The 15187-nt window shown below is 35.1% G+C and overlaps 1 protein-coding gene across 1 annotated transcript in view; it reads right to left on the reverse strand.

The window, feature by feature from the left end:
• The window catches only part of LOC108301579 (eyes shut homolog), a 1388593-nt gene that overhangs the window by 1187697 nt on the left and 185709 nt on the right, over positions 1–15187 (reverse strand). The window contains exons 6-7 of the mRNA XM_017524691.2: positions 11290–11386; positions 11000–11107 (exon numbers count right to left, since the gene is read on the reverse strand). Of these exons, the coding sequence (XP_017380180.2) occupies positions 11000–11107; positions 11290–11386 (205 nt within the window). The remainder of the gene's footprint in view (positions 1–10999; positions 11108–11289; positions 11387–15187) is intronic.

A 15187-nucleotide genomic window follows, 5' to 3' on the forward strand; every position in this document is an offset into this window, starting at 1 on the left:
GTAGTAACTACTGTTTTTAATATGTTTTTGTGTTTATGTGTCTACAGTTTAATTTACTTTGTACTAACTATAAAATTTTTGGTTTTGAGTTGGTAGATCACTTACAATATTTTTAATGAGTACTTTATCAACAGATGAAAACTGTTTTATAAAATAAAACTTTCTTCAAGAAGAGATAAGAATCAGATGTGACTGCCTCATTTTCAGCAGCTTATTGATTTTTAACCTTTGAAAGATTTTAATTCATTGAAAATGGCTTTTATTTTAATAATTTACACCAGGTAATTTTCTAGGAATAAAATAATCAACACCTGTATGCCCATCACCCATATTTAACTCATCTTAGTATTTCATGTGGCTGAAAATTTCTTAAGGAAAACACACAAAACATATTTGATCTTTCATATATATATCTGAGATCTGTCATAATATGTATGCACACACATATATATATTTCATACACATATATATGTATGAAACTCCTATGCATTCATTCAATTAATTATCTTCCATTCCTCTCTACCAGGAGAAAATCACTACTCTTAAGAGGGGAGCATCACACACCCACACACCAGGGTCCGTTGAGGGGTGGCTAGTGGGAGGGAGGGACAGTGAGAGGGAGGGAAAGTGGGAGGGAGGGTGGGGAGGGATAACGTGGGGAGAAATTGCAGGTATAGGCGATGGGGGGATGGAGGCAGCAAACCACGTTGCCATGAATGTACCTATGTATCAATCCTGCATAAGCTGCACATGTACCCCAGAACCTAAAGTACAATAAAAAAAGATGGTATATATTTTTCAAAATATGTTGTAATACTTCACTAAATATGAGTTACATATCATATTATTCTGAGACTTATTTTTTTACTCAATCATACATTTTAATATTTAAGTGATATACATTTCTATAATTTATTCACGGTAAGTAATGTATAGTTGCTTATGATTATGTCACACTGTATTTGTTTTGATTGTTTTCTAATGTTTACGAATATAAAGATATCACAAAGGCATCACCTTGTTCATACATCCTTATAAACATATAGGCAAGATTTTCTCTAGGGCATGAAAACATTAACATTTAAAAACACTTTTTCGAAAATAGCTCTTCACCTTTCCATGAGCAGTGTATAAAATTTTCCTTGGAAACATATTTAAAAATCTCACTTTATTTCAGGTTTCCTTACTTTGCTTTCTGTTCACTTATTTTTCCTCTCCCTTAAGTTACTTGTTCATATTGTTTCTCTATTTTTCTTATATCCTCTTAAGCTTATACCAAGCCAATACTTAGTGGACAGTTTTCGAAGGCTTCTACACAGTTACCTCAAATACAGGTCAGAGGAAATCTCCTATGGCCCCAAATGCCCAACTGCAGTCTGAAAAGATAAAAGGCTATGGGGTTGACTGCAGTTTTTCCTTTAGTTCTTTGCCACTCTTCTTCCTGGCCAGGAGTTCAAACATGGACAGAGAATGGGTTTTGTTTGTTGGCCTTGTTTTGCTTTGTGTTGTGTTGTTTGCCCCATACTTTAAAGCTTGCCCATAATTCCTTTTTTTTTTTGGACAGTGATCTAGAAGTAAAAGTGGAAGGGTGCTACTACTTTAAAGCCTATGGCTGAAGAGCCTTTGCATGTTTCTTCTAGTCTCTTGAAACTCTGACACTCCTTGAGAAGAACATGCTAGTCCAAAGAGGATGAGAGACATTAGGAGAGCCATTACAGTTGACACAGGGAGAGACCCACAAAAACGCTCCACATGTCATCTGTGTTGCAGAGAAACAGAGATGAATCCGTCCCATATTAGTCAAATTACAGAATAACACAGATATGGAAGATGTGAAATAATAATAAATGATTGTTATTTTTAACCATTGTTTTCAGTTTCTTTTCAAAGTGACAACAGCCAAACCAATACAATTTATATTATAAATGTCAAGGAGTTTAGATCTACTGTAGACCCAAGACAGTTATACCTAAAGAACTTGGCTCTAAATTTACTTTAATTTCCCTTAATAATAGAGGCAATATTTCTCCTATGTCTTAGGGAACTTGTTCCCTTTATAGAAACCTTCCTTGGCCGGGTGCAGTGGGTCATGCCTGTAATCCAAGCACTTTGGGAGGCTGAGGCAGGCAGATCACCTGAGGTTGGTTGGGAGTTTGTGACCAGGCTGACCAAAATGGAGAAACCTATCTCTACTAAAGATACAAAATTAGCTGGGCATGGCGGCGAATGCCTGTAATCCCAGCTACTCGGTAGGCTGAGGCAGGAGAACTGCTTGAACCAAGGAGGCGGTGTGGTGAGCTTAGATGGTGCCATTGCACTCCGCCTGGGCCACAAGAGCAAAATTCTATCTAAAACCAAACCATACCAAACCAAACCAAAACAAAAAACCCTCTAACATCAGCTGGAAGAGTTGTCTTATGACCTGCCAGTTTTTTTCGTTTTTGTTTATTTTTTTGAAGTGCATCCCCCAACACTTCTCATTGGTTCAGTCCATAAAAAGAATTAGCTTTCACCATTGCTGATGACGGAAAAAAAAAAGAGAAAAAAAAAAAAAAAACACTCTGTCAGCAGATAGCCTATACATTGAAAGAGATATAACCCCATGAATCCATATTGTCACAAACCTGAAGAATATGTGTCAAATTAAATCTACACTAGTCAGACAAAAGTAGAATACATGTGACTTGTGTAAGTTGAATTTTTTGATGGGGTAAAGAGAGAAGACTTAAAAAGTTGATATGAGTATCTGGGTACAGTGTTAACTAGGCTGTTTAAAGACAAAGCTTAAGTTAATAATGTAGAAATTTCAGAGGTTTCATTGTATATATTAGAGGTAACAATTTATAGGCTCTGTTATGGAAATGTTTGAATATACCTATTATGTATGAATTATCATTTACCCCTAATTTCTAATCTCAGGGAGTATAGGGATGCCCTTCCAATCTCCTAGGAAGAAATTCCATTTACCCCAGAGAGTCCTGCATTTACCAAAGATTAAAACTGAGTTGGTGAGGGAGCACTGGTGTTCTTCATGAGCTCTGTGATGGTAGTCTTTTATGGCCTGGAGATGACAGTGCTGGATGTTGCCATAGAAATAGGTTTCATGATAATAATTAAAATAGATCTAAGAATACATAAAGACTGGTGGATATGATTGACAATCAGATGCAAAATGAGCAAATAAGCATATAAATCAGAGAAACAGAGTGGATATCATTGGACTGATTCAAAGATATTTATGGCAGAGGCTAAGTGATGGTGGTTTTAGAAATGAAATAGATTAACAGTTTATTTATGGTCCTGACTTAGGTATATAGAACAAAATGTATACTCTGGAGGACAGAGACACAATTCAATTTGATTCTCCACCTCTTACACAATTCCAAGACCTAAGTTATGTCACAGACTCAGTCACTCAAAGGAAGGTTAGGATTTGCTCTCTGAAGAGAAATCTCTAATGTAGTCACAGATATTTTATGTATCTTTCTGAAGGCTTCCTCAGGTGTATCTGAAGCTATTTACCAGAATGACTGTTTACTGGTGAAAGAAAGATATTTAGACCTTTTGGGAGTTACTGAATACTGCTTCTGAAAGTATACTTATGTTTGAAATGCCACTGATCCACTAGTACAAATACAAGATTATTGAGGTCAGTTCAGATGAAACCACAAATACATCTTCTCTTTTTTTTCACCTACTGTTCTTTAATATACAGAGCAGTTGACATATTTAGTAACAGACACAATTTTAATGGAGTAAGAGCTATTATGGAGGAAAATCCAATTGGAAGATCTTGCCATGTGCCTTTAGACCTATCAAGATTTTAAACTGATGGCAAATCTGTATTCCCATGGTACTTGTAGTGATTGGTATTCCCTTGAAAGAACTGAAAGCTCTTGCCTATGCCTATGTCCTGAATGGTATTGCCTAGGTTTTCTTCCAGGGTTTTTATGGTGTTAGATCTCATGTTTAAATCTTTGATCCATCTGGAGTTAATTTTTGTGTAAGGTGAAAGAAAGGGGTCCTGGTTCAGCTTTTGGCACACATGGCTAGCCAGCTTTCCCAACACTGCTTATTAAACAGGGAATCCTTTCCCCACTGCTTGTTTTTGTCAGGTTTGTCACAGATCAGATGATTGTAGATGTGCGGCATTACTTCTAAGATCTCTGTTCTGTTCCACTGGTCTATATGTCTATTTTTGGTACCAGTACCATGCTGTTTTGATTACTATAGCCTTGTAATATAGTTTGAAGTCAGGCAGCGTGATGCCTCCAGCTTTGTTCTTTCTGCTTAGGATTGTCTGAGATATGTGGTCTCTTTTTTGGTTCCATGTGAAGTTTAAGGTGTTTTTTTCCAGTTCTGTGAAGAAGGTCAATGGTAGCTTGATAGGGATAGCACTGAATCCATAAATTACTTTGGGCATTGTGGCCATTTTCATGATACTGATTCTTCCTAACCATAAGCATGGAATGTTTTTCCATCTGTTTGTGTCCTCTCTTATTTCCTTGAACAGTGGTTTGTAGTTCTCCTTGAAGAGGTCCTTCACATCCTTTGTTAGTTGTATTCCTAAGTATTTTATTCTGTTTGTGGCAATTGTGAATGGGAGTTCACTCATGATTTGGCTCTCTGTTTGTCTATAATTGATGTATAGGAATGCTTGTGATTTTTGACTACTGATTTCGTATCCTGAGGCTTTGTTGAATTTGCTTATCATCTTAAGGAGATTTGGGGCTGAGATGATGGGGTCTTCTAAATATACAATCATGTCGTCTGCAAATAGAGACAATTTGACTTCCTCTTTTCATAATTGAATACCCTTTATTTCTTTTTTCCTGCCTGATTGCTCTGGCTATAATTTCCAATACTATGTTGACTAGGAATGGTGAGAGAGGACACCCTTGCATAGGACCAGTTTTCAAAGGGAATGCTTCCAGTTTTTGCTCATTCAGTATGATATTGGCTGTGGAGGCATAGGTAAGGACTTCATGACTAAAACACCAAAAGCATAGGCAGCAAAAGACAAAATAGACAAATGGGATCTAATTAAACTTAAGAGCTTCTGCACAGCAAAAGAAACAATCATTAGAGTGAACTGGCAACCCACAGAATGGGAAATTTTTGCAAGCTACCCATCTGACAAATGGCTAACAGCTAGAATCTACAAAGAACTAAAGGAGATTTACAAGAAAAAGACAAACAAGCCCATTTAAAAGTGGGCAAAGGATATGAAGAGACACTCTTCAAAAGAAGACATTTATGCAGCCAACAAACATATGAAAAAATGATCATCATCTCTTGTCATTAGAGAAATGTAAATCAAAACCACATTGAGATACCATCTCACACCAGTTAGAATGGCACTCATTAAAAAATCTGGAGACAACAGATGCTGGAGAGGATGTGGAGAAACAGTAATGCCTTTACACTGTTGCTGGGAGTGTAAATCATTTCAACCATTGTGGAAGACATGAGGTGATTCCTCAAGGGTCTAGATACAGAAATTCCACTTGGCTCAGCAATTCCATTACTGGGTATATAACCAAAGGATTATAAATCATTCTACAATAAAGACACATGCACAGGTATGTTCATTGCGGCACTGTTTACAATAGCAAAGACCTGGAACCAACCCAAATGCCAATCAATGATAGATTGGATAAAGAAGATGTGGCACATATACACCATGGAATACTATGCAGCCATAAAAAAGGATGAGTTCATGTCCTTTGTAGGGACAAGGATGAATCTGAAAATCATCATTCTCAGCAAACTGACACAAGAACAGAAAACCAAACATCTCATATTCTCCCTCTTAGGTAGGTGTTGAGCAATGAGAACACATGCACATAGGGATGGGAACATCACACACTGGTGGAGGGACAGTGGGGGTGGGGACCTTTGGGAGGGATAACATTGGAAGAAATGCCTGAGGTAGGTGACAGGGCGATGGGGGCAGCAAACCACCGTAGCAGGTGTGTATCTATGCAACAATCCTGCAAGATCTGCACATGTACTCCAGAACTTAAAATATAGTTACAAAAAAAAGTAAATATTGAAAGTTACAGGGGTGGTGATTTAACATTCTTAAAACAAATAATTTTGAACCCAGAATTTCATACCCAGCCAAACTAAGTTTCATAAGTGAAGAATAAATAGAATCCTTTACAGACAAAAAAATGCTGAGGGAATTTGTCACCACCAGGCCTGTCTTACAAGAGCTCCTGAAGGAAGCACTAAATATGGAAAGGAAAAACCTGTACCATCCACTGCAAAAACAATGCAAAATGTAAAGACCATTGACATTATGAAGAAACTACCTCAACTAATGGGCAAAATAACCAGCTAGCATCAGAATGACAGGATGAAATTCACCTATAACAATATTAATCTTAAATTTAAATGGTCTAAATGCCCCAATTAAAAGGTACAGACTGGCAAATTGGATAGTCAAGACCCATTGGTGTGCTGTATTCAGGAGACATATATCATGTACAAAGACACATATTGGCTCAAAATAAAGGAATGGAAGAATATTTACCAAGAAAATGGAAAGAAAAAAAAAGCAGTGATTGCAATCCTGGTCTGTGATAAAAAGCATTTTAAACCAACACACATCAGAAAAGGCAAAGAGGGGCATTACATAATGGTAAAGAGATCAATGCAACAAGAAGAGCTAACTATCCTAAATATATATGTGCCCAATACAGGAGCACTCAGATTCATAAAGCAAGTTCTCAGAGACATAAGCTCCCACACAATAATAGTGAGAGAATATAACACCACACTGTCAATATTATATAGATCAATGAGACAGAAAATTAACAAGGATATTTAGAACTTGAACTCAGCTCTGGACCAAGCAGACCTAATAGACATCTCCAGAACTCCCCACACCAAATCCACAGAATATACATTCTTCTCAGCAACATGTAGCACTTATTCAAAATTGGACATAATTGGAAGTAAAACACTCCTTAATAAATGCAAAAGAATGGAAATTATAACAACCATCTCTCAGACCACAGTGCAATCAAATTAGAACTCAGGATTAAGGAACTCACTCAAAACTGCACAACTACATGGAAACTGAACAACCTGCTCCTCAATGACTACTGGGCAAATAATGAAATTAAGGCAGAAATAAATAAATTATTTGAAACCAATGATATCAAAGACAAGACCTAACAAAATCTCTGGGACACCACTAAAGCAGTGTTTAAAGAAAAATTTATAGCACTAACAGTCCATAGGAGAAAGAGGGAAAGATCTAAAATTGACTCCCTACCTTCACAATGAAAATAACTAGAGAAGCAAGAGCAAACAAATTCAAAAGCTAGCAGAAGAAAAGAAATAACTAAGATCAGCACAGACTGAGGTAGATACATGAAAAACCCTTCAAAAAATCAATGAATCCAGGAGCTGTTTTTTTGAAAAGATTAACAAAACAGCCTGATAGCCAGAACAATAAAGGAGAAAAGAAAGAAGAATCAAATAGACACAATAAAAAATAATAAAGAGGAGATCACCACTGATTCCACATAAACACAAACTACCACCCAAGAATACTATACATACCTCTACCCAATTAAATGAGAAAATCTAGAAGAAATGGATAAATTCCTGGACACATACACCCTCCCAAGACTAAACCAGGAAGAAGTCAAATCCCTGAATAGACCAATAACAAGTTCTGAAATTAAGGCAGTAATTAATACCCTACCAACCAAAAAGAGTCCAGGACCAGACAGATGCACGGACAAATTCTGTAAGGGGTACAAAGACAAGTTGGTACCATTGCTTCTGAAACTATTCCAAACAATAGAAAAATAGTGACTCTTCCCTAACTCATTTTATGAGGCCAGCGTCATCCTGATACCAAAACCTGGCAGAAACACAACAAAAAAAGAGAATTTCAAGCCAATTACCCTGATGAACATCAGTGCAAAAATCCTCAAAAAAATACTGACAAACTGAATCCAGCCGCACATTAAACAGCTTATCCACCATGATCAAGTCAGCTTCATCCCCGGGATGCAAGACTGGTTCAACATATACAAATCAATAAACATAATCCATCACATAAACAGAACCAATGACAAAAACCACATGATAATCTCAATAGATGCAGAAAAGGCCTTTGATAAAATTCAATGCCTCTTTATACTAAAAACACTCAGTAAAACAGGTATTCATGAAACATATCTCAAAATAATAAGAGCTGTTCATGACAAACCCACAGTAAATATCATACTAAATGGGTAACAGCTGGAAGCATTCCCTTTGAAAAATGGCACAAGACAAGGATGCCCTCACTCACTACTCTTAACATGGTATTGGAAGTTCTGGCCAGGGCAATCAGGCAACGGAAAGAAATAAAGAGTATTCAAATAGATAGAGAAGAAATCAAATTGTCTCTGATTGCAGAAAACATTATTATATATTTAGAAAACCCTATTGTCTCAGCCCCAAATCTCCTTAAGCTGATAAGCAACTTGAGCAGTGTTAGTATACAAAATCAATGTGCAAATATCACAAGCATTCCTATACATCAATAATAGACAAACAGAGAGCCAAATCCGGAGTGAACTCCCATTCACAATTGCTACAAAGAGAATAAAGTACCTAGGAACACAGCTTACAAGGGATTTGAAGAACCCCTTCGAGGAGAACTACAAGGCTCTGCTCAAGAAAATAAGAGAAGATACAAACAAATGAAAAAGCATTTTATGTTCATGGATAGAAAGAATCAATATTGTAAAAATGGTCATACTGCCCAAAGTAAATTATAGATTCAACACTATTCCCATCAAGTCCCCATTTAAATTAGAAAAACCTACTTTAAATTTCACATGGAACCAAAAAAGAGCCCATATAGCCAAGACAACTCTAAGCGAAAAGAACATATCTGGAGGCATCATATTACCTGACTTCAAACTATAATACAAGGCTACAGTAACCAAAAGAGCATGGTACTAGTACTAAAACAGATATATAGACCCATGGAAAGGAACAGATGCCTCAGAAGTAATACATCTACAACCATCTGATCTTTGCCAAACTTGACAAAAACAAGCAATTGGGAAAATGATTCCCTATTTAATAAATGGTGCTGGGAAAACTGGCTAGTCATATGCAGAAAAGTAAAACTGGACCCCTTGCTTACACCTTATACAAAAATTAACGAAGATAGATTAAAGATTTAAACACAAGACTTAAAACCATAAAAACCCTAGAAGAAAATCTAGGTAATACCATTCAGAACATAGGCATGGGCAAAGAATTCATGATTAACACCAAAACCAATGGCAACAAAAGCCAAAATTGACGAATTGGTTCTAATTAAACTAAAAAGCTTATGTACAACAAAAGAAACTATCAACAGATTGAACAGGCAACCTACAGAAGGGAAGAAAATTTTTGCAATCTATCTATCTGACAAAGGGCTAATACCTAGAATCTACAAGGAACATAAACAAAAAAAAAAAAAAAAACAACCCCTTCGAAATGTAGGTGAAGGATATAAACAGACACTTTTCAAAAGAAGACATTTATGCAGCCAACAGACATGAAAAATAGCTCATCATCATTAGGTATTTGAGAAATGCAAATCAAAACCACAATGAGATAACATTTCAAGCCAGTTAGAATAGAGATCATTAAACAGTCAGGAAACAGATGCTGGTGAGTATGTTGAGAAATAGGAACATTTTTACACTGTTGATGGGAATATAAATTAGTTCAACCATTGTGGAAGACAGTGTGGCGATTCCTCAAGGATCTGGAACTAGAAATATCATATGACCCAGCAATCTCATTACAGTGTATATACCCAAATGATTATAACTCATTCTATTATAAAGAAACATCCACATGTATATTTATTACAGTACTATTCACAATAGCAAAGATTTGAAACTAACCCATATGCCCATCAATGTTAGACTGGATAAAGAAAATGTGGCACATGCACACCATGAAATACTATGCAGTCATAAAAAAGAATGAGTTCATGTCCTTTGCAGGGACATGGATGATGCTGGAAACCATCATTCTCAGCAAACAAACACAGAAACAGAAAACAAAACACCGCATGTTCTCATTCATAAGTAGGAGTTGAAAAATGAGAACATATGGTCACAGGGATCAAACATCACATGTGAGATCTCTCTCTCCAGCCCCCCACACCTCTCTTTCTCTACCTATATATATATATATGGCAGATGCCATATTTAGTCATTTCTAGAAAGGCAAAATTAAATATCTCAAAATGTATATAAAATTATTCAAATTCATTTTATCATAAGAATGCAGGGAGACTACGAAATGATACAATTCTACACAAAGCCTAAAATATTCTAATAATGCCTATAAAAACAGTTTTTCACTGTTTTTAAGAGTGCAGAAATTGTATTTTCCAAATGAAATTAAAAAATAATTGTGATTTAGTAAATGTGGCAATGTTTACACAATAATTCAACAAGTCTATTTCTAGGTATGTAACCTAGGATAGTACTAGTGCTTGTGTACTTAGAGAAATATTTGAAAACTTTAATGTCATTGTAGGTAAGACAAAGGAAGTAAATAGCCCAAATATCTATAACCAGTAGAATGATAGATAAATGTTGGCATATATTGAAGATGAAATATTCTATAAAATGAGCAACAGATACATGCATCAACAGGAATTACAAATATTATGTTCAACATTTTCAGGAGACTATACACAATATTATTTTACCTATTTAACATGGAAACTAAAGAGCATTTTATTCAGGCATACATACAAACAAAATTATAAACTAATGGCAAGGGTGGTGAATAAAAATCTGAGAATTTTGACATAATTGATTGGGTGATTGAAATGAAGATGTACTGGTACAAGCACAAATGTATCAGTAGTGATCAGTTACCTTAGTTACATAATAGGCACATATGTGCTCATTTTATTATTTGTTGAATTTCACATATCAAATAAATTTAATCAAAAGTAGCTTCTAACCTGTTTGTCAGATCCACACATGTTCCATTATTTTTGCAAGGTTCAGAGGAGCATTCATTAATTTCAATTTCACATAAAGATCCAGAAAACCCAGGTCTGCAAATACACCTTTTAAACATAAAATTTAGTAACTCCATTAGTATAGATGTATAAAATCAATGCTTAAATGAATTACAGCATGGCAAGTTTTCAGTAAGCATAAACGTTGCTTAATTTATCTATTAAAATTCTATACCTAGAATTATCTAGACATATAAACACGTATCTAGATACTTTTTAGTTTTCTGTACCTGAAATTGTTGACCATAGCTTCACAGTCACCATAACCCTGGCAGGGAAGGAAGGGGCAGTCATTCACATCAATTTCACAGTGTTTACCTTCAAATTCTGCAAAGAGTATGAGATAAGTACGGATGAGCAATTCTTATGAAGTAAAAAACATCAGAATCAATGGTAGTCTAAAGAATACGCTCATAATGGAGGTTAAAAAAAGAAAAAGAAAATAATCTCAAGCTTCTCATAAAACTCCATTTCACATAATGTGTGCATAAAAAAATGCCAGTTTCTTGATTAATTAGTTCAAATGAAAGAATCAAGGGAGCAATACTTTACTAAATCCCCTGAGAAGGTAGAGATGTTGCTAATGTTGCTGTTGTTTTAAGGTATTTAAATGTTTGAATAGGAAAAATTGAAATGATCTGGAAAGCAAATGAATTAATGTGATGACCAATCTCAAAGTAAAATGGAGCTTCAATGATCAAATTTATTCAAGGCAGTTAGCAGATGAGGCAAATTACTTAATTGCTTTTTATATCCAAGTGATTCAAAGAAAACAAATTATTTTGATTCATAGCTACATAATCAGTCATCCATTTAAACACAGGCTGATATTTTAAAAATGAACATAAAAGAAAATTTTACAGGCTGGTAAAAGAGGCAGTTGTACGTATTCCAACAGATTTGTGTCAGAAAAAACCTGCATTATATCACTTTTTAAAATACAATTAAATATATTAGTATTTATAGTAACCAGTTAAACAACTATATGGTTATATATTAACCATAATAAAATATATGCTTAAAACCATTTTTCTTGTTAATTTCTTTTTCTGTACCAGTTCAAAAACATAGGAAACAAGAGTTCCATTTCTTCTGCTTTTTCAGTGATATTACCAAGTACTAAATAAATGCAGCAACATGATACAATATTATAAATGTCAATATGCAGTCAGACTAATTTAGTTTGAGGACCAAAGGGTCATTTGAGTTAATTTAAGAAAACTATATTCACTGTTTGCATACACAGACTGGAATTGGGACTGAGAAGCATTAAAAGGGAAACAAAGTCTAGCTACCCAGGAATGGCTGACTTCCTTTCATAGTACCTGTCCTTTATCCTTCTCCTATCACTTTTTCTTCTCTTTCTATCACAAATATTTCAGCATGTTCAGTTTCAAATCACTTGCAATGTTGGCATGCGAGTGACAAAATACAGCGTCATTGGTCTCTATGTATATATTATGACATTTCATCTACAACACCTATTGTTCAATGAAAAATTCTCTCGGTATTTTCTCACTCGGATTCCCACAATAGAACAAGGAATTGACTGCCCTAATTCATCTTTTCACATCATACCATGCCACAGCCATTGCCATTCTCTGTGGTATCTACCATTGGATCAAGCTGCAAACTTGCCTCTCGATGCAATTTAACAGGGAGATTGGTGTTATATCTTACAAAATCTGGCAGCCTCTTTGGTAGGATATGATATGGAAAACAAAAATTACTTACTCCAAAAGAAAACAAAAAAGAAAAATAAACAAAGTACAGATACAACAAATAGAAAACAAATAGCTAAATGGTGTATTTAAAGCCACACAAATAAAAAATTACATTAAATATGATTTTAAAAACTCCAATTAAAAGGTAGACACAAACTAAATAACAGAAGAAACCACATAATATCTAAAAGAAATTTATTTAAAACAGAATGATAGGTTAACATTTAAAAGATGGAATGATTATATACTATGAAACACTAATTGTAAGAAAGCTGGGGTGCTTATGTGTCTAGCAGGCCAAGTGGTTTTCGTGTCAAGCAATATTTTTAATTTTCCTTATTTTTCTTACTCAATTCTCAGAGCCTGCAAATGAATCTCTGAAGTTACATTTCTGTAATTCATTCATATGATAGATGTTACATCGTCAGTATTAGAAACAAAATTAAATGAGTTACCTCCAAGTTAATAGGCTCTCCTCACTTTAGGTGAGAAAACTAATTGTTCCAACATGCTTCATCATTCTTGGATCACCATTGCTATTTTCTATATTTAGGTTGTAAGTGTCACAGTGCAGTTATAAACAACTTGGATTCTATTTGCAAAAGATGTTTAATTCTTTAAATATTTGATTGTAGTTTGATTTTTCACAAGTTAAAAATTTAGAAAGTTGGATCCATTTCACCATTCCTACTTTAAGCCTGGTTAGTTTTCTCTGGAAGGAGGGCATTTTGACACTGAAATGACTCTTAAAAATGTTCTGTTAAGGCAGTGGAACTCAGGGGCAGTGACTGGCTATAAAGAAATGCCAGCAAGCCTCCATGATTTCAGCTGTGCTGATGAATCAGAACACTCAGGGAGCAGGACCTTGGATAGCTCACAGGATAACCTTGTTTCCCGTGATTTTGCTGTATTCATTAAGTTTGACATTTCTGAGATGGAGTTTTATTACCAACCAGCAACATATGTCAATGGGTTGAGGAAATGAGATTGCTAAAATGCAGTAGATATCGGCAGAAAAAAAAAGTATATGTGGATTGCATTCAAAATTAACCAAAGCTTTGCTGAGAGAGCTTACGTTTTAAGGATTTTATGAGTGAAATGTATATACAGTCATGAGCTGCATAAGAACATTTTGGTTAATGACAGACAACATTTCTAATGACAATGATCTATAAGATTATAATGGACATATAAATGCAGCAGGCTATATCATCTCGGTTTGTGTCAGTACACTCTAAGTAGTTCATACAACAAAATTGCCTAGTGATACATTTTTCAGGATATCCCCTTTTGTAAGCAATGCATGACTGTGTACTTAATCCCAAACTGCATATTCTATAATTCTTGGTGTTAGAAGTTGATGTTCATTTCTGTGAAGGGTACCCGTTTTGAATATATGAAGTTACAGCTAAAAGACGATTCAAACAGAAAGTTTACTGAAATAATTTTATTCTGTTCCCCTGTTCTTTATTCCTACTCAGCACTATCTAGTTGACTCTATTTTGATAATTGCAGTGAGTTCCTTACATGCATAACAGTGAAGCATTTTCAAATGGATACTGTCTTGATCCTTTTCTTACACTGTCTCATCTGTGTATTGCTATAACAAATACACATGAACGGTTAGTAAATGACATTATCTGTATGCTTCTTCACTCGCTCCTCCAAAATATACGAAATTAAATTTTAAAGCCTACTGTTCAAATTTAAGATCTAAACCCATCTGGATTGTAGGTATTATTTTAAAAATCATTTAATTTTTTTTTCTAACAAATTCAGGCTTTTTGCACTTTGTGCTCTAGAAGGTATTAAATGGAACACAGTACATTAACATCAGTGAAATTTTTATAAAAACATTTTACATAGCATTTTATCTTTCAGGTCTATATTTTAACAACGTTCACTTTGGAATTGGTATTAGTTGGAGTAATTTGAAATGAATGTGAACAGAAAAAAAAAACTAGTGTATATCATAGCATGAATTCAAACAAGGCAGTTAAAAATCATATATTCTTAAATAAAAACTAGAACTCTTAATGTTGTTTTTCTTTCAAAAGTATTATTTCTATTTGTTCTTGATTAAATAATCTAATTTTTCTGAATTTAAAAGCTTGATAAAAAGAAAACAATAAAAGATCTCAGGCCGGGCGCCGTGGCTCAAGCCTGTAATCCCAGCACTTTGGGAGGCCGAGGCGGGTGGATCATGACGTCAAGAGATAGAGACCATCCTGGTCAACATGGTGAAACCCCGTCTCTACTAAAAATACAAAAAATTAGCTGGGCATGGTGGTGCATGACTGTAATCCCAGCTACTCAGGAGGTTGAGGCAGGAGAATTGCCTGAACCCAGGAGGCGGAGGTTGCGGTGAGCCGAGATCGCGCCATTGCACTCCAGCCTGGGTAAC

The sequence above is a fragment of the Cebus imitator genome, unplaced genomic scaffold, assembly GCF_001604975.1.
Source record: "Cebus imitator isolate Cc_AM_T3 unplaced genomic scaffold, Cebus_imitator-1.0 Scaffold36, whole genome shotgun sequence".
Taxonomy (NCBI): domain Eukaryota; kingdom Metazoa; phylum Chordata; class Mammalia; order Primates; family Cebidae; genus Cebus; species Cebus imitator.